Consider the following 20,104-nt stretch of genomic DNA (forward strand, 5'->3'; position numbering starts at 1 on the left):
GAAAATTGAGGTTTGTCTGCTGCAACCACCAGAGAATAGATATTTATATTTTAAATTTACAAATGTGTGTGTAAATATTTTCATTAAAAATGAGTGGTTTCAAAAAGCTAAATCGGATAGGAAAGGAGGAAATTTCAGATACGCACATGCTAAATTATATTCGCAAAATACAAAAAAAATTAAATAAAAAAGAGCAACATACACGATTGTTTTTGTATTTGAATAAATATTTTCTTGGATGCAAAACCTGAGTAAAATTTTTTTTTGCACCGTTGGTATGTTAAATTTCACAGAAACGAAGAAATTAGGTTTTTATTAACGAGAAAAGTATTTTAAACCCATATAGATTTTTTACGAAAATTGTCCGCAAAAAAATGACAGCTAATATATTTTAGTTCGCGGGCAAAAAAAAAAAAGGCTTAGCGGGCCGGATGCGGCCCCCGGGCCGCCAGTTGGAAACCCCTGTTCTAGACCCAAAGAGAGCAGGGCGATAAAAGCTGAAAATTGTAAACAAATGGAATTTATAAACCCTCAAAAAGACCACCCACCACAAAAAAAGCACTGTATTTAATAAAAAGTAGCATAGCTTTTAAGAAATCCAAAATATACAAATTTCTTAATTTTATCATTACAAAGAAATCTTTTTTTCAAAGAGCTTAACTTAAAAATAACTCCCCAGTTGAATTTGCACATTAAATTAAATCGGGTTTAAAATTAGCACAATGTGTGAATTCTAAAATCTTACATGTTGTAAAAATGATCTATTAAAAATATTGGGGTCTTAAAAACAATGTGGAAATGTCTGGAGAAACGGAAAGTGACTTTAATAACTGCAAAAAAGCGATTGGAAATTAATGTTAATATAGGATGCAATCTGCTTTATGGAAAAGTGATCACTGAAAGATTAAATTTGTTAGCCATAACATTGTCTTAAAATATCAAAATTGTAAAAAATGATGAGGAAATAGTCGAGAAACGACAAATAATTGCCGCCAAAACAAAACGATCTGCTGGATATACAATAGAATCGTGTGATAGATAGATAGAATACAATAACACTCTATGAAGACTATCAGAATAAGAACAAACAAGCTGAAATGGCCGAAAACGGATAAATATCAACCGAAAATAGCTATCATCTGGGTTTGAAATGAGCAATCGTTAGTTGTGCTTGCTTCCAAAAATTTAAATTTGACTCCTTGAAGTTTACACCTGGTCATCAGTTTTTAACAAACCTTTGCTTCACCAATTAAATCCTGGCCATATAGTTTATATGATGGACAGGTAGTTACACGATACAAGCATCTTGCAAATACTTTTTATGTTTTGGCAATTTGTTGTTAGTTATTGCTTGAGTTTCAATGCTAGTTAAAGTATAATGTGAAGAAAGGAATAGAGTGTTAAGGAAAAACAAAATTTGATATTAAATGGGTGTGTTCGCTTTTTACTACTTGTTTTTTTTTATCATCCAAACTCATATTGTATTTGTGGCAATCAGTTTAATTTTTAAAAGTTATTAATGAATATTCTGTTATGAACTAAAATAATAGAATGTTAAATATATTTTTTATTTATTTTTTTTATTCTTAAATATGTAGATATTGAAAATTTTTATGAAGTTAAAGAATTAATTCTTATCAAGCTTAATAAAAATTATTTTAAGTTTAGTGACCACAAAATTATGTAAGTTTTTCATTAATCTAAATATTTAAATATGATAGGATATCATATTAAAGTATATACTATCATAGATTTTTTTTATTGAATAAGGTCATTCTGAAATTAAAAAGAAAGTTTATTAAATATTTGAAATAACATTTTAATTTATCAGTTTGGATAAAGTTGAGAAAAAAATGTTTCATTAAGCAAACTTTAACTTTTAGATAGATGTTTTGTTTAGTAAATTATAACTTCTTAGTTGTTTTTTCTTTCTATTTTCTTAAAGAATATTCTACACTAATATTGTCTTGATTTTTTGTGTTATTTCCTCCTAATTTTCTATTGAAACCACTATGAGGTATATTTTTGCCATAAATAATTTTTTTAATTGCTTATCATATATTGATTTATAAATTAATCTAACTTTTAGCCAAAATAATACATTTGTGTATTTATGTTATTAGTGGTCTTGATAATAAATTTTTTTTTTCTTTCTAATGATTACATCATTGATATTCCTTTTTGTTGTACCTCTGATTTTTGAAATCTTCTTCTATAAAAAATTATTTTTTAATTCATTTAAACAAATTATTGTTTTGAAAAATTTAGATCATTGAGTTCATTTACAAACTGAAATAAGTAAAATAATTTTTTTTCCTAATCTAATTTTATGAAAATAAATGCTAAAAGATATTACCTATCTTTTATTAATTTCCTTATTTTACAGTATCCTTATCACTACTGAAGAAAATAAATAAAAAAATTATTACTATTTATAATAAAATAATAATTATTATTAATATAATAATTATTAATATCATTATTATTAATATTAATTCTTTTTTAATAAAATTTTCAAAGTTCTGCTTATTTGAGCTTCATGGTTATTTTTTGTATATAAATGCAGCTGTAATAAAGTTATGGCATATAATGACATAAAACAATAATGTAATTTATAGCTATAATTTTAATATTTTATTACTGGTTATTGGCTCAAATTGAAAATCTAATACATTTATCAGTTCTCTAAATTTTCTGTAGTGAGAAGATTTGCCTCAACTGGCAGCATGAAAAATTAGTTTTACAATTTAGTAGGTAGCTTACATCATAATCACTTGTCCAGTGTTTTGTTACTTGCTGACATACGTATATATTGTCTAATAAATTAATATTCGCTAATTACTAATATTAACTATAATACAGAAATAATATATATTACTATCAGTTATAATATAAATAACTGACCACTATATCTGTAAATAAATATACATGGGTTAGTATTAACCAGGTTTTTCCCGTGGTTTTTGCGGGTAAAAAACATAGTTTTTATCATGTCTGATAAAAACCCAACCCTGAATGATGTCTGGATTGGATTTTTAATTAAATTGTTCTTTATAAAATATGTTTTAAGAGCATAGATTCTCATTTATTAATAATAATTTAATTAATAAGTTGTTAATTTTATGATATAGTTTTTTGCTAATTTCTCAATGTTTTTGTCTTTTTCATTGAAACTTTTACAAAATCTAGCTTTGACAGAAAGGTTTTGAAATTAAAATATATTTTAGACAGGAGAATAAGAACCATTGTTTTTGTTGTTGATTTTAGCAGTGTATCCAAATCTTGCCAATCCTGGAATATACTGAAAATACTACATAAATGATAAGATTCCAATTTAGCACTTATATCCTGAATGTTTAGTATCAACTTTTTTACTCTTCTCTTCGATGAATTTTGATACCAATCTTTATATTTTGTTATTTATTCCAAAGTATATATTTTTCTTTTTGAATTGTGACTAAAGCTTATGTTATAACAACGAATTTTACAGTTTTATTTACATTAAAATTATTAATTTATATAAAGGTATCCCCTAAGGCTTCTCCGCAACCATTTTTCAATCCTTCAAATGCTTTAGCAAGTGCTCAACAACTAGCTACCTCTTCACAATCACTAAGTCATCAGTTTTTCCCTCATGAGGCCAATGAAACCAGGAAAGCATTATTCCAGCCTGCAACATCATCAGCCTGTCTTTCTGGTACGTTACCCTTTTGCTAACTGATTTATTAATTGTAAGTCATTATACATATTTTTGTTGATAAAATGTGTTGTTTTCCCTTGAGGTGAATTATTGTCATTGCATGTTACATCAGCTTCTTACAAAGGATTGATTTAAACAGTTAAAAAAAAATCAATATTTTCTTTTATTTTTATTAATGGCTGGGCTTTCCAAGATTTATTCAATCATAATTTTTTTAAAAACTCATTAAATTTTTTTTTACAGTGCCCGCCGTTTATTGAAATCACTTTCGTTTTATGCTCTTTTGATTTTATTAAGCGGCTGATTTTATTAAGAGGCGATTCAACATTTGAAAAAAAAAATATATTTTTTTGCGATTTATTCTAAATGCACACACTTTAAAATTTGAAATAATGACCACATTAATGCTTTATTTTAACTAATTTAATTATTTTAATAAAGTAAAACCCAACATAAGATTAAATTTACAAAAGTTTTGCAAAAAACCGATCAATGGTTGCTTGAGTTGCAGTATTTAAAATTAACTTTTCAACATCATTTGAGAGTTTATAGAAGTTTTTATAGTTTTCGATATTCCTCCTCTTTGTTTCAAAGCTTGCCGCAATACATCAAGTGCTTTTCTGACTTCCATTGAAGATGGCACTGATGAGTTCATTTCATCTTCTGAGTCTGATTCCTCCATTTCTTGATGGGAAATAATTTTGCAATTTTTGATGTCTATAACAATTTCAGAATCAGATTTTTCTCCTGATGTTTGCTGGTTATCGTCAATAGCTACATAACGTGAACAATTCTCGTCCATCTCATTTTCTTCCTTGCTGATCATTTCTTCGAAACAGTTATGAGCCCCATCTCCATTGAAGCTTCACGTTGACTACATTTAGGAAGCTTATCATAGTTTTGCAACACTTCGAATTTATCTTTAAGACTCAAATCCTTTCTTTTCGGCATGCTGATAAAATTTAACACCAAACGAACTTAAAAATGATATATGCTCTAACTTTAACTATAATTTACTCAAACGGCTTAAATAATATGGAACATGCGCACAGACAGTTTTTGGAAATCTATTCATGTTTTCTGTTAAGATGGATAACAAAAGAAGCATCTCTCCCTTCTATGGTTCATTCAATTAAAAGTAAGATAAGAATTCGAACAAAAAAAGCTGAAATATTGCACCTTTGATTTTAAAAAGCGGCGGCATTGATTTTATTAAAGGATGTTTTTAACATGTATTAATATTGTAACGATTCGGTTCTTGCCGATTTGATTTTATAAAGCGGCTGATTTTATTATCCGGTGATTTTATTAGCGGCGGGCACTGTACCTGGAACTTAAGTCTAGATGAAATTCCCATTATCCGAACGGTAAATATTGGGAAAATGACCGTGAACCATACTTTGATATCAGTGACCATAAACCAGCAAGAAGACTCCCAACGCTTCCAAAAGAATGATTCAGTGGCAATCTGAGGGGGGCGAAGAATTTTCCATCTGAAATAGAGTTACCGTAAATGCCATCTGGCGAGCGGATCGTGGGCCTCTGCTGTTGTTTGAATGGATTTAAAAAAAGAGGCAAGATAAGCATTTTAAAGTGTTGCTGCATTTTATACTGTGGAGAGGGAATATTTTTATTATTATTTCATTTATAATTCATAATTTATGAAAAATTAGGTAGAAAAATTTTGTTAACTATTCTTTTTAAATACTTTGAAAATGAACATCTTATACCTGAAAAAAATTTTTTTTTTCTATTTCCACTGTTGTTTTATTTCAATGTTTATCATTTTCAAGATGATGAACCTTTCAAACAACTGTAAAACAGTGCAATTTTTTCTTACACTCAATAAAACCAATTCTTATGAGCTATATAAAAATAAATAATAATTGAAGAGCAAATATGTGATTTATAATTTACTTTTCAAGCCATCTAGCAAACATCAACTTTTAAATACATGCATAATACAAATCAGAATTTGCCAAAGAAGAGTCTTTGGGTGGGCCCAGTTGAAAAAAAAAAAAAACAATTTTTAAAAGTTTTTTTTTCTCATTTTTAAAAAAAAAAATTATAGTAGGTAATAGATTTACTTCAGGAGTGAAATAATTGTAAATTATGTCATTAATTTAATTATTGTCATCAATTTATTAAAATCATGAACATGAACTACTATAAGGAATTAATTTTACACAATAATACTATAATTTGGAGAAGAACATTGAACTAATTTTATAGTAACCAAAAGCTGATCTCATAGTAATCAAAATCTATGCTAATGCAATAAAAAAATTTGAGGATCATGAAATAATTGTAAATTTTTATGTAACAATCTGTTCGTCATTAAGAAATAAAAATAATTACTTGGCAATCTGAAACCTCCTAAATAGTTACATTGCAACTAAACAAGTGATAAATAGTTACCAAACATTTCGCTTACATGTTAGAAGCTAATTTTGCAATTTTGAAAAACTCAGGAGTAAAAATTTTTCTGAAAAAACCCAGTTGGGCTGGGCTTTTTCAAACCCAAACAAATGCCATCTAGAAAAACAATATTTTTTTTTATGCCTTTATAATGCATAAATATAATTATGTCTCATTCTTAAGAAAAAAATGATTTAACATTTTATAGAACAAAAGCAATTGCTGTAAAATAGAATAATAACGTTACGTTAATGTATTAGCTGACTTTTTTTGATTAATTTTTGGTAAGCTATGTTTGAAAATAAATATTGTAACCACTGATTAATGAAACTTATTCATTTTACTGACTTACCTACAGTTTTTAGCCTCAAAACAAGGCTATATCCCACTTCCACTTATACAATTTTTATCTTTTAATCTAAATGTTTAATGTACATTTTATTTTTTATTTGAAAATAAGTCATTTCTTTCTTTTTTTCTTCTTCTTTTTTTTAAAAAATATACTTAGTCCAGAAAACTTTGACAAAATATAAATATTTTATAAATGTTTTGTATAAAAAATAAATGTAGTAGATGCATTGAAAGAATTTTTTAAAGATGTTTTCCCAAACATTTGTATATTATTGGTGTTGTAATATACTTTTAGAGATATTTGATTCTCTTGCTGTGGAAGTACTCTTTGAGAAACAAATATTTTTAACCTTTAAACGTTTAAAAACTTTTTTAAGAATTACACATGGTGACAGGCTCTCTGGTTTAGTACTTGTGTATCCGTACCGAGTAAATGAAAAATCACAAATCAGTTACTGATAAATTTGCATGTTATTATTTCCAATATATATTTGCAATTATTGAAATTATATGCAGAGCGATTTTTTTTTCTCTATGTCTTCAATTTATCATGCTATTTCAGTTTTTTATAGCTATTTTTTCAGTCTTTTATTTATCATCCTTTTGACTTTTTTTTATGAATCAGCAGATATTATAATATTTTATTCCTTTAAAAATATTTTATTTTTTACCTTAATTCTCTCTATATTTTGCTCATACTTACTCTATACTTTATTATTTATTCTAAGAGTCCTTTCTAATAAACCTTTGTTTTTACAACAATGTTTTCATTTAGCCATTCTTGACATCCAAATACCTAGAATTTCATTTTTGCCTATCCAAAATGTACCAATTCTTGTGCATTCCAGATGATTATTCTTTGACTCTACTTATTTTAGTTCTTGCTTGAAAAAAATGTTTTAAATATTTGATTCTGGGGAAATATTAAAATTTACCAATTTAAGATTAAATAATGCTATAAACACAGTATGAGTGCATATAACTGTTTAATCTTCATTTTTGGCTCTATTAATTTTGCTGCCATTCTAGTTTTATTAGTAATTTTAACTTTTTGCCTTTGATTGTGGGAGTCATTTGTTTGTAAAGAACTTTACTGTCTTATTCATTTGAACTATGTTTCAGGTGCTCCAAATAAATAAATATTATTTTTTTTTGTGAGCAGTAAATAACGTCCGTTATCAAAATATATTTGTTTTTTCTTTTAGCACCAACATTATCGAAGCTTCTTGAAATGCCACCCAGTACACCTGGAAGATTGCCACCCCTTCCTGTTCTTGATCCTCCTCTCACGTCTGCAGCTAAAGTAATCAGTCCCCCAAAACAGACCGACCTGAAACCGCTCGAGTTTTCTCCTACTAGAAGATCTGCTGAAAAAATCCCTGCTTCCTTACAATTCACCACAGAACTTCAAGCACCTGCAACTTTTTCTGAAGCCACTCTAAAAGCTGATGTAGCAAGTACTACTGTTAAATCATCGACACTCGGTGTAAAAATTGAATCGATGGACAGTTCGAAAGATGTTGCTCTATTAGAGGAAATTTGTGAGAGCCTACAAAACGAGACGCGTGCTGAACTGGAAGCTAAATTAGGTCAGAGATTACTTATAAATCATATTTTAATTCTAGTTCTGTTAAAAATGTGTTCACTGTGTAGCAAAATGTATTAATAGTGTATAGAATTCTAAGTTGAAAAGAGTGCGGTTGCACAGAAGGGACATTCTTATAAGAACTCAATTTAACTAATAGATAAATTGTTTAACTTACACTATTTATCAAGTTAGTGATAAAACATGGCAGACAGCATCTGCAGATTATAAGTTTCTTTTTATGAAAAAAAAAATCTTTTAGTATCATTGTATAAATTTAAATAACATAAAAGTCTTTATGTATACATTTTAAGTTTTAATGTATAATTTTTCTTATATTTGCTACCTGTACATCGCTGAATTTTTACAACAATAATATCATTCTGACTGCATAGAGGTGGCAGACGAATTTGGATTTCGGAAGATAGTGCTGATTCGCTCTGTCGATTTCACTTTTGGGACATTAATTTTAAAATCATTCAAGAACTATTTATTGCTATGTTTAAAATTTTGGTACTAGTTTTGTTTATCACAAAAAAAAAGCATTCATTTTAAAATTTCTTCCAATTTAATAGCAAACGGTATTCCTTTTTAGAATAATTTGTATATTTTTAAACATTGGTTTTGGGGTAGAACCGAGAGAAGAAAATTTTAATTACAGAAAGCAATCAATTTAGTTCTTCACCACTGTGAGTATTTATTATTTCGAGTACTTGAGAAAAAAGTATGTTTTTATTATTAATTAGACGGTTTTATGAAATTGCAGATTTAGGACTGCATAAAAGAAAAGGATTAACTTAACTCGCTTACCTTATGCTACTGAGTAGATTTCAACTTTATAAGTTCTAATATGTATCATTATAACTTTGTTTGTTTGAAGTTCTTGCTTTTGATTTGAAGTCAATACGGATTGAAAAGTGAAGTTTGTTTCCTTTAAAACTACCGAGATCTTATTGAAAAAAGAAAGACGTCAGTAATCTATTATTTTTGACTAACGTAGTAAAAAATTAAAGTTTTTTTTTCATTGAGAAAATAATGCTTTATTAAATTCTTTCAGAAATGTTTTTAATTAATGCTTAGTCACATTCTTTTAACCAGTTTAAATAATAGTATACAAATAATGATAAAGAGAAATATAGTAAACATGCTTACATTTTTATGTGTTTGATATTAATTTCTGAAAGTCATGAGAAAGAAGTATTCAAAAACTCTGTACACATAATACAAAGAAAAAGAAGTTGAGAATCATTGCTTTTTCAACAAACATAGTAATAGTTAAAAATTAGTCTCATTTATTTTTTTATTATTTTTCATTGCAGCTTAATTAGAAAAACATTTATCACTAAGCAATTATTATTTAAATTACATATAGTTAATTCCCTGAAAACTTTGTAAAATATTGTTCCCAAATATTTCGAATTTACTTAGATAAATAGGGAAATTTCATACTGAAATATTCATGAAAAGTAAGTGTAAAATAAAGCAATTTTATTTTACTACTGGGTGGTTTACGGACGTGGTAAGTCAAAGAGTACTGGGAAAAGCCATAAAATTTTATGCATTTGATAAGAATTTGATAAAAAATAATAAACATGGAAGAAAATTTGTTTTCAGTTTGTCCTATTTTGGTAACTATTTTCTATATTTATTTTTCTTGTTTATTATTTTTTTAATTTAAAATTGTTCCTATTTTTTAATTTTTTATTTTGATTATTAATTTTACTAAGAAAAAACTTGCTCTGATCTTTTCAAAGACAATGTAAAATCAATATACCTTTTTTAAAAAAAACTTCTTCATCTAACTCTAATCATGAATTGAAAGTTTAGTGTATACATTTGTATTTTTATTTAATCTTAGTTCTGATCTAAATATGTTACATTACATGTAAAAGTAGATTATGTAACTTATTACTATTACCATAAGAGATAAACAATGATGTTATTTATAGAAATAGTTGAACAAGAGTTGTCATCGTTGGCTAGTGTCAAAATCGAACCAAATATAAACAAGAGAGAAGCAATAAGCAGCAGTGATGACTTTTCCCCAGATCTATTGTCTGACATCAAGTTGGATAAAATAGAAGATTTAGCAGACATTAAACCTGATCTTAGTCTGTTTACTGATGATTGTCCATTGATTTCTAAAGCAGAAAATGATGAGAAAGAGGTAAGTGCTAAACATTTCTTAGTATTTAAATTTGTTTTGTAATGAAATTGTTCTAAATCTCATTTTTAAAAAAATGGCAATGTTATTGTTATTAAAATATTTTAAAAAGTGTGTTACATTTGTGAAGAAACAAACAGTGAATTTAAAGGCTAGCTATAATAACTATTATAGCTAGTTATAATTTCTAATTTTGTCTTAAAGAATTAAAAAAGGTTTTAAAACTTCAATGTTTTGTTTCAGGTGTAAGTTATTCTTTACACACTTAGTCTCATAAATGCCTACTATTTCAGACATTACCATATAATGTTTTAGACTTACGTTTTGCATAAAAAAAAACTTTTGAAATTTATTGATTTTAAAAGTTTTTTTAAAATTCAGTGATGAAAGTAACATTTTCCCCACCTGTTGCCAGCATAATTCTATTTAATATTTACTTTTTTTTTATTATTCTTCATTATGTCATTATAAATTTTAGTTTGATTTGAAACAAGTTTGGAAAAGCAAGTTAGTTTTAAAGTATAATGATTTAGATGAAGTAATGCTTAAAATTGAATGGCTTTATTTGTCTTCAGAACAGCAACAAATGTTTGCTCCTAACATAGTAAAGGTATCATAATGAATGAAAATTACGATCTTGATCAGAAAGTAAAATGAAAGATAGAAATATAAGTTGTTAGAATTTTTTTAATGTGTTTTAATTAGACATTATTTAATGTTTTTACTATTGAAATTCGTTGATCTTTTATTAAATATTAACAAAATAATAAATATTAAGTGTATTTTATTTAACATAGTTGCAAGGGATGAAAGCAAGCTATATAGGAGTTTAGTTGGAATACTCCTATATATAAATTTAAAAAAATCTTTTAAATTTCAGATAACATTGCATGATTTCAACAATTCAAACAATATTGAATAATTGAAACAAGTCTTAAGTAAGATTTCTAATACAGTCTACTAATTGTAGTACAGTTTACTAATAAATTAAAAATAATTTTGCTGTTTCCCTTTTGTATTTTCATGTGCTTATTTTTTTTTTTTAAATGTATACACAGTCTACACCTGATATAATAATTAAAGTGAGGTTGCTATATTGTGACTACATAAAATTGGTCCAAATGTTTACTTAGATTTCAGAAATACTTTGTTTACTTTGGCAAAAACATGTGCTTAAATTGAGTTATGAAACTGACTATTGCACAGATGTCATTAAACTAAAAGTTTTATTTAATATAGTACATTAAAAGCTAAAAATACATTTATTTAATGATATTTTTTAATGTTGCGCATAAACTTCAGATTGAATCATGAAATTGATGTCCTGGAATGTTATGGTATCTGCTTTTTAAATTACATCACTATTTTTAATTATTGTGAACAATGTGTTTTTCAGAATGTTGAGTTCAAGAATTTGTATTATTCTTTCACTTCGCTTGAAATTTTTTTTTTATTTCAGCTAGTATTACACTGGCTAGGAGCAGCTGTTTTCGCTAATAACGTTCGTCCGGAGAACGAATAAGACTAAAATAAAGACAAATGCGAATAACACGGTATGTTTTAACTCCAAAATAAACCACATCTTCACAAAAAGAGGGAATTCAATTTTTAAACAAGAAAAATATGTTTGATGAATAGATTTTGAACCCTTTGAAAAGAAAAAAACTCAGTACAAAAAATGCAAACTGCAAAAAACTCTTGATTTCTAAATGATGTTGCGATATACTCTTTAAATTCTCACTAATGGCTCTATTTTCCCCAAGTTTTTTATCCATAGATTACACTCAGGACCTCCAAGATTTAGAATAGGTCACACTTTATTTATTCATAGAGAATTCAAGGTGTTTATTGAGTTGTAACATCAATAGAAATAGTTTTTTTTTTTTAGTCTCTTTTTATTGATTAACTCTTCAATGGAAAAAATATTAGTTTTGAAAACACACAAATGTCTTTCTATTTTTGGAGCGATTTTCTGGGAATATAGAAAAATTAAACAAAATTTCAGTCACTGTATTTGAATGAATGGTTCAGTTTGGCTGTTCCAGTTAGCATTAAATAACATTACATCTATGGAATAGCAAATGGGACTTTATGTAGTGGTCAATGTAATGGAAGACCCTTCTTTGTCTTGATTTTCAGCATTTTTAGAGTGCACGATTTCAATTAAAACTTGAATTTAAAAAATCAGTTGAGTTTAATAACTCTCTATGTGGAAGAAGAAAAAAGAAAACTCGTCCAAAACATGTTTCAAATGGAAAGGATTTAAAGAGAAAAATCCCTTCCTAAGAAGAATGAATTATTGCTGATGATTCAGTATTGGAACAAAATTTGCTTAATGAACCTCATCCTTTTTACATTTTCTAATTGTGTCATTTTACACCTGTTTTTTATCATAAGTCAGCAGCAGGCACTTGACCCCAAGGTCATGCACAGCAGGTGTTTCACATATTGGCTACTGAAGAAGAAATTAAAAAAAAAATAATAAATAAAACTTTATTTCTGCATTATTGTTTCTTTTTTTTAAAAATATAGGTATACTAAATTGTAATTCTTAAAATACTACTACTTGTAATTACTAAAATTTTTAATAAAAGAAGTACTTGCTGAACTCTAAAATATGCTTCATATAAAAATTAAATACTGATGTGACTATCCTATTGTGGTTCCTATTCTAGAAAATAAAGTTTATTTATTGTATGTTTATTGTCTGTTATAAATATCATTCATTTTGTGTTTAAAATGATCTGTGATTATTGATATTGTTTAAGGGGCTTAACATTATGTGTTAGTTTTGTTACTTTTATTAGCATTTTCTTCTGTTGTTGTAACAGTGAAGATCTTCTTTTTTAAAAGTAGAGGCTGGGGTGTCTCTCTTTCTTCAGAGTGACAAAAGTTTTTTTTTCTAAATTCCTTTAATTTTGTTTTTTAAAAAAATTTCCACTAAAACTTATCAGGCTAAAAGTTACTCACACTCCTTAAAAAAAATTTTTCATTATCTAAATTTTTTTTTCAGATTACAGTCCACCCTTTTAACGTTTATTATTTTATTTTAAACAGTCATTTAATTTAATGGTTATTCACTAATTTTATTGTATAATTTTGATGTATTTCAAAACTCACAATGGAATGCTTACATCATATTTTTATTTTAAAAGTACTATAGTTCAAATTTAAGGATTGTCCACTGATTTCTCATCATTCATCATGTTTTTGTCTTTTAGTCATCTTATAAAAAAGAAACTCAGCATTTTTGCTGTTGAAAATTCAGGCTCCAAGTTTTCTCACCCTATCTCATTTTTTCTTAAAGTTTTTTTAAAATTTTTTTTTAGTTAACTTGTTTCTATCTAATTTTTTTTTAAACATTGAATGTTGTCTAATTTTTTTTATTGTTGTGGAAAATTAGAGAAATATACAAAGAAAAAAAATTTTTTTTTTCAAAGCAATGGGTCTCTCCACTGCTTTGAAGGGCTAAATACTCTATTTTTTAGCCCTTTGCCGTGGATTATGCTATTTTTTAGCCCTTTGATTTCCAATCTTAATAGTTTGCATGTATCACACCAAAAAATTTCCTAATTTTATTCTTTCTTTTTTTTTTAAATTTATTATTATTATTTTTGAAATGTTGTTTTATTTTCAAAGACTACAAAGCCTGTTATTATTTAGTGTTTCATTTTTCTTTATTATTTTTTATGGGCAATTTGTTTCTTTAGATTTTCCATTTTTTTTATTAATTTGTTTTTGATGCACCACTACTGCTAATATATTTTATTGTTTCCTATTTTTAATATGGCATATCACTTATTGCAAAAAGCATTGTAATGCGAAAAAGGGAGTTTTTGTGCGCATTTTAGGTTGTAGAGTCTTTTATACCAACTTTTTTTCATAATGATATATGAAACATTGTGATAATATTTTCAATACATATAAAATTCAAAATACATGTATTGAAGAATTTAATGTTAAGGGACACTATCTAAGACAAAATATCCCCTGAGGGGGTTTACCTTCTTTAGGTAAATACAGGGAGTCACGCCCCGGGGTACCCTAGNTTCTTAGTTTTGTCGTTTAGATTGTTAAATCGATATAACCTAATATCGCGATATAAAAGGGTTGAATATATCGATTTAAGAAATTTCTATATCGTCCAGCCCTAATTGTGATATTTTCAATACATATAAAATTCAAAATACATGTATTGAAGAATTTAATATTAAGGGACAGTGTCTAAGACAAAATATTTTGTTTTTATCTTACATTTTTTAATCAATGAAAATACTTTTTTTATGCAATCAGAATATAATTGGAAATTGTGAGATTTCTTTACATAAATTACCGCTGAGAAAAATATCTTTGTGTTGTAATTTTCATTTCAATTTATATGCAAATAAAATGTAAAATCTTTCAATTAGGCATTATTTCAAAAGTATTTTTCTGAAAAAAGAAATTGGTGATCTTATCTTAATTTTCTATAATTTATTAATGTTTAGCTTTCAAAAATTATGAAACTCAAATGCCTGTTATCTCTCCTGCCTGTTATAATATGACTCTCTTTTTATTTTTTTATTTTTCTGACCTAACTTTATTTTTTACAGACTAGTCGAAAAATATTTAAGAGTAGGACTCCCAAGAAAACGCCATCCTCAGAAGATAAAGTAGAGGAAACTAATGTATTGTCAACATCAACCAAAATTAATGTAGAACCTGAGAGTCCTGTAAAAAAGAAAACTGACCTTGATAGTCCTTTGCCTAAAATTTCTTCAAATTTAGATTCTGATAATGGACTGCTTGACAAGTTTTTGGTTTGTAGTTTTGTATTATTTAAATTAAGCAAAATTATGTATAAATGAGTATTAAAAGATAGAATATTATATCTCCTTTTAAGAAGTGGATTTCTTTGGATTCAATATGTTAGGTTAAAACTAGAGTTATTATATAAAATATAATGTTTTTTTTTTTATTAAATAGTGATTTTTGAAATTTCAAATTTTCTCATTTTTTAATATTTGAGTCCTATTTTTTACATTAAAAGTTTTTAGAGCACATTGAAATTAGTCCATATGCTATAAAAAGTTTAGTTTTCAATCTCTTTTTATGTCTTAATGAGACTTATTAACACATTAGCTTTTAAATTGAGCTGCTAGGTTGATTAGTTGATTGCAGTGGCCCTAACTGATGCAAGCAACTCATCCTATCTAATACAAAGTTTGCAAAAAATATATTATAAAATAATTAGAGAATAACATTCCAAGAAGAAAATTACTAAAATCATTGAAATCCTTCAATTTTGGAATAGTTCTATAAATTCAATTTTACTCATTGTGTCATCTAGCAGGGGTGATAGTACTCCGGATGTACCCCAGAATTCCGGATTTTTCCAGATTCCTTCAGGTCTAGAAGCTAGGAGCAGGGCATGTGATTTTTTTGAGAATTACAAGTATCTCAAGACCATTGATTCGTAGATTTTTGCAAATCAAAACTAATAATCCAACAAAATTTTCACCACAATCTAAAATTTCAAGAAAGAATTAGGTTCTACAATTAAAATTTTGAAACCTTCCCTAATTCGCGTTAACAAGACGTTTTCATACATGTTACTCATCTGTAATATTGATTTTTTTTTATCGTTTTTAATATTTGAAAATATGCCGGAATCCGCAAATATCGCAATCCAGATTCACTCCATTTTAATGTAAAATATCGATTTTCGTATTTACTGCATATAAAAGTTACTCATTGTGCATTGTACATCTTGATTCATGTTCACGTAATTTAAAAATCCTATGTTTCTATTCGTAATCACGGAATCTAAAAATCATGCATCACGATTCGTATTCAAAAATCCAATATTGCGATTTGTATTTTCATGTTCTTAAATCCAATATCGTGATTAATATTCACGCAATTTTAAAATCCTATATCGCAATTCTTGTAGGCTCAAAGTTTTTTCTTAAATTAGTTTAAAAGTGAGATATTCCTGTTTAGTAGATAATTTAATTATAAATCTTAGTTCAAAAAACTAAATATGAATAATATATAAATTAGTATCTGTACTGTGCATCCTATACTGTATAACCTTGTGGCCATCGCTGCTGATTTATTGCTTGAGTTTCCACACAAGGATTTTGTTTTACTTAATATACTGTCTTTAAATGCAAGAGATTTTTTTCCTTCTGTGAATGAAAAATAATTTTTTTTTAATGCAAACCAATGTAACTGCAGTATTTAAGTGTATTCATTGGAATGTAATTAATATTTATTTAATGTGTTGTTTGAAATATGACATTAGGATACAAAATCAGAAAAAAAAGATGAGTCATTCAAAAAAGCTGAATATGCTTCACCTGAAAAAATGGATACAAGTGAAGATGATTCAGCTATTAGACGTTCTGGAAGAAAATGTAAGTTTCAATAGTGTCGATATTAATCGCTCACATAACTTGATCACCAGTTTTTTTTATTGAAAATTAAACGCAAATTATTTTACAAATATTTTAGCTTCTTTATTGTGTTTTTCTTTATTACTATTTCACTTTAAATATTATTTGTTATTAAATTACTTTTTATCAAATTAAATATTATCAATTTACCGATCTTTGATTCAACTGTTTTAGAGATGTAAAAAAATTTAATTTCGAAATTATGATTAAATTGTTTTAAGTAATTATTTAAAATATTTTAAGTAATACTAATTTAGTTTGTTTATTTAAGTTAAAATGTTTCATTGAGAGACCTAGTTACAAGTTAGTAGTGATTTCATCAGGTGTCTGATTTTTAATAAAAGAGATGCATTTAATTTTTATAAGCATGTCTAGAATAAAATTCATTAAAAGAAAAAACATTTTTTTCTCCAAATATTTGTGGCTGTACTCATATAAATTTATTTGGTCATAGCTATATTTATTTGGTAGTTATGATTGTTGTCTTAAGATGCAAAGCCTTCTAATTAGACAACTTCTTATTAATGACCCATTTATATTCAGAAGAATTTTTTTTAGAATTTAATTCTACTTATTGCTTTTTGTTTTAATATGGGTTTAAATTGTTTAACGAAATCTTTTTCTGCTGCTAATATCCAATTTCTTGCTGATCATACATTTATTTATTTATTTCAATTTGACAAAATTTTATCAATATTCATTGTGATTTATCTTTTATGTATTTTTCTCTTCAAATTAAATGATTTTTTAGCAAAAATTTTTTTTTTAAATTTGTTTATATTTAAAATGTGATAAAAATTCTTTTTATGTTAATATTCATTTGAGATTTTGGCTAAGAGAAAAAAAATTTATAGCCAAGAAAATTCGTGGTTCAAAGCCTCCAAAACCTGTTGAACCTAAAGATCAATATGAATTCACAGAAAGCGCTGAAGAAAACTCAGTTGGTTATCAAACATCAACTTTGTGCTATGGATCAAGAATAAAAGAAAGACTTGAGGATAAAACAAAATTCTCCAACCAAGTAAGCAAACTTCTTCTTACAAAAATTTTTATTTCATTTATATGGGTGTCCTATTAAATGCAGTTGAACCTCAATTAGCCAGATTTTTTTTTATCTGAATACCTTTTAACTGATGTTGATTCAGATTTTTTTTTTTAATATAACTTTAGCTAATATAATTGATTTTTTTAGCGTAGTTAATATTTTTTATAACTTTTTATATTTGTACAAAATCTTCCTAATTATCTACAGCTATAATAACTCACTGATTTAACAAATAAATATGATCCTTGTCTTGTGGTACAAATGAAAAAGGTATTTGTTTAACATATATGGAAGTTCACCTCATAATTTAAAGCACTCATGATACTACATAACCATTTAGAATCATTCATTTTATGTGAGTTACAAGCATTTTGTTAGTTGATGAATTGTTTATTTGGTTTTGCTAAAGAAATTTAAGTGTTGGATTTTTGGTTGTTAAGTCAGTCTTTTCTTTATTATTAGTATATTAATTTGGTTTGACTTTCATGATCAATATATTTTAAAAAACAATATTACCCCTATGATCAAAATAATTTGATTATTTGAAATCAATCTGATCTCAGTTATTTTGTATAATGAAAGTTGTTCTGCATAAGTTTATATTGATTAAAAAATTTGTTTTATTTTTTATTTCATTTTCGTTTATATGGTTTCTGAAGTTTTTTTTTGTTATTTGAAGGTTTTTGATCTATCTACAAGCTTTAAATTTTACTGAATGAAAATTCTTCCTTTTCAACTTCTTTATATTCTTTTTTTTTTATAATATTAATGATTCTATTTCTAAGGAGCAGTAAATTTTTTTCAGTTTAATTCTTGTAACTTAAATTGCAGTAAGTACATAGAAAATAAATAATCATAATTTTGTGCAATTTTTTTCTCAATTACTAAGAAACAGAAAATATGTAATTGAGATTAAATTTTTTTTTTTAAAAAAAAAGAGCAACATGTCTAATGAGTCATATGATGAGATATGTATTTTCATTCATCATCTTCAAAGATACAAAATAAATAAATAAAAATTAGACCAAACATTTTTAGAAAAGGAAGTCTCATTTTTGATGATATTAAATTTTTTTAATACTTTTTCCAATACTACACAATATATTATACTAGGATTCTGAAGAATCAACGCTTATTTCAAATACTGAATCTTCAATTCTGGATAAGAAATCACCTATCAAAAGCAAGACAGAAAGCACTGAAATACTAACTTGTAAGTACGAGTTTTTTCATTAATTAGTTAGACATTTATATTTTAATTTAATTAGTCAGAAAAGACTATGTATGTTATTGAAATTTATCTTTATTGTATTTTTTTTAAAAAAAATGTATCTTTGAAGTAATAATGTATGCTGAAAAATATTTCACAATTTTACGGCTATTTTTCTCTTAACTTCATCCAATAATTGTATTTATGAATATTTTTGTGTTAGACCTATGATGGGGTTTTTGCAATTAGAAAGCAGTTTTTGTTTTTCCTTTCATGTGCATTTGTAACTTCTTTGTCAAGTTGTGCTGGTAAAAAAGGTAGCACTCATTAACAAAGAAAATTATTAAGATTAAACAAAACAAAATTGCTTTTAATGATATAATTTAGAATTTTGATATTGATCCTATAAAAGTGAACTGTATCTCATTACAAAATAAAACCAGTTTGAAAATATTTGCAATAAAGGCTTTAAATTTAAGAGAAGTTTTTCTACTTTTATTATTTTAATTATTTGAAAGAAACATGGGAAAAAATGTCTTAGAAATCAGTATTAATAATAGCATTGATTGTTTTTTAATATGATTCAACTAAAGACTGTGGATAATTGTGCAATTTAATCATCTTGGAAAATGAACAGTTATTGCTACTCATATCATTTCTATTCAGTGTCATTAAAGTATGTGTATTAACTGCATTAATTACTGTTTGCAATAATAATACGTAAATTTTAGTGTAACCAAATATCCAGTCAATGTTTTAAAGTAACTATGTTCTTAAAAAGTGAAAAATGAACTTATGATGTATTTAAGGTGGTGATGATGATGTGGTGTTCTCTGACGATGCATCAAATTCTATGTTAACTGAAGATAAGCTGAAACAATGGGATGAATCAACAGACACCTCAAAAGTTAGTTGATCTTTGCTTAGATTCTTTATTAAGGTTAATTTTATGTCCTTGGATCAAAAATTTCTATTTAACAAGTCAACCTTAAATGTTAAAAACTTTTTTTCAAACACAATAAAAAAATATATATTTCATTGTTGTACTTGTCTTTAACATGGCTTGTTTCAAATTAAATTTTTTTTAACCTTGGAATTGGAAAACTTTGATGAAACAGCAAAATTTATCTTGATGTATTTCTTTGTTTTATTTTTATTATATTTAGAACTTTAAGCATTTTCATTTTGGATATG

The 20,104-nt window shown here is 26.2% G+C and overlaps 1 protein-coding gene across 2 annotated transcripts in view; it reads left to right on the forward strand.

Annotated features, from left to right (window-relative positions):
- The window catches only part of LOC107451879 (bromodomain-containing protein 8), a 67,747-nt gene that overhangs the window by 30,644 nt on the left and 16,999 nt on the right, over positions 1 to 20,104 (forward strand). For both annotated transcript variants that reach the window (XM_043050110.2, XM_043050109.2), the window contains 8 exons: positions 3,526 to 3,697; positions 7,675 to 8,058; positions 10,004 to 10,221; positions 14,811 to 15,017; positions 16,505 to 16,616; positions 17,510 to 17,676; positions 18,814 to 18,913; positions 19,720 to 19,817. In XM_043050110.2, coding sequence (XP_042906044.1) covers positions 3,526 to 3,697; positions 7,675 to 8,058; positions 10,004 to 10,221; positions 14,811 to 15,017; positions 16,505 to 16,616; positions 17,510 to 17,676; positions 18,814 to 18,913; positions 19,720 to 19,817 — 1,458 coding nt within the window. The remainder of the gene's footprint in view (positions 1 to 3,525; positions 3,698 to 7,674; positions 8,059 to 10,003; positions 10,222 to 14,810; positions 15,018 to 16,504; positions 16,617 to 17,509; positions 17,677 to 18,813; positions 18,914 to 19,719; positions 19,818 to 20,104) is intronic.

Source organism: Parasteatoda tepidariorum, chromosome 2 (assembly GCF_043381705.1).
Source record: "Parasteatoda tepidariorum isolate YZ-2023 chromosome 2, CAS_Ptep_4.0, whole genome shotgun sequence".
Lineage (NCBI taxonomy): Eukaryota > Metazoa > Arthropoda > Arachnida > Araneae > Theridiidae > Parasteatoda > Parasteatoda tepidariorum.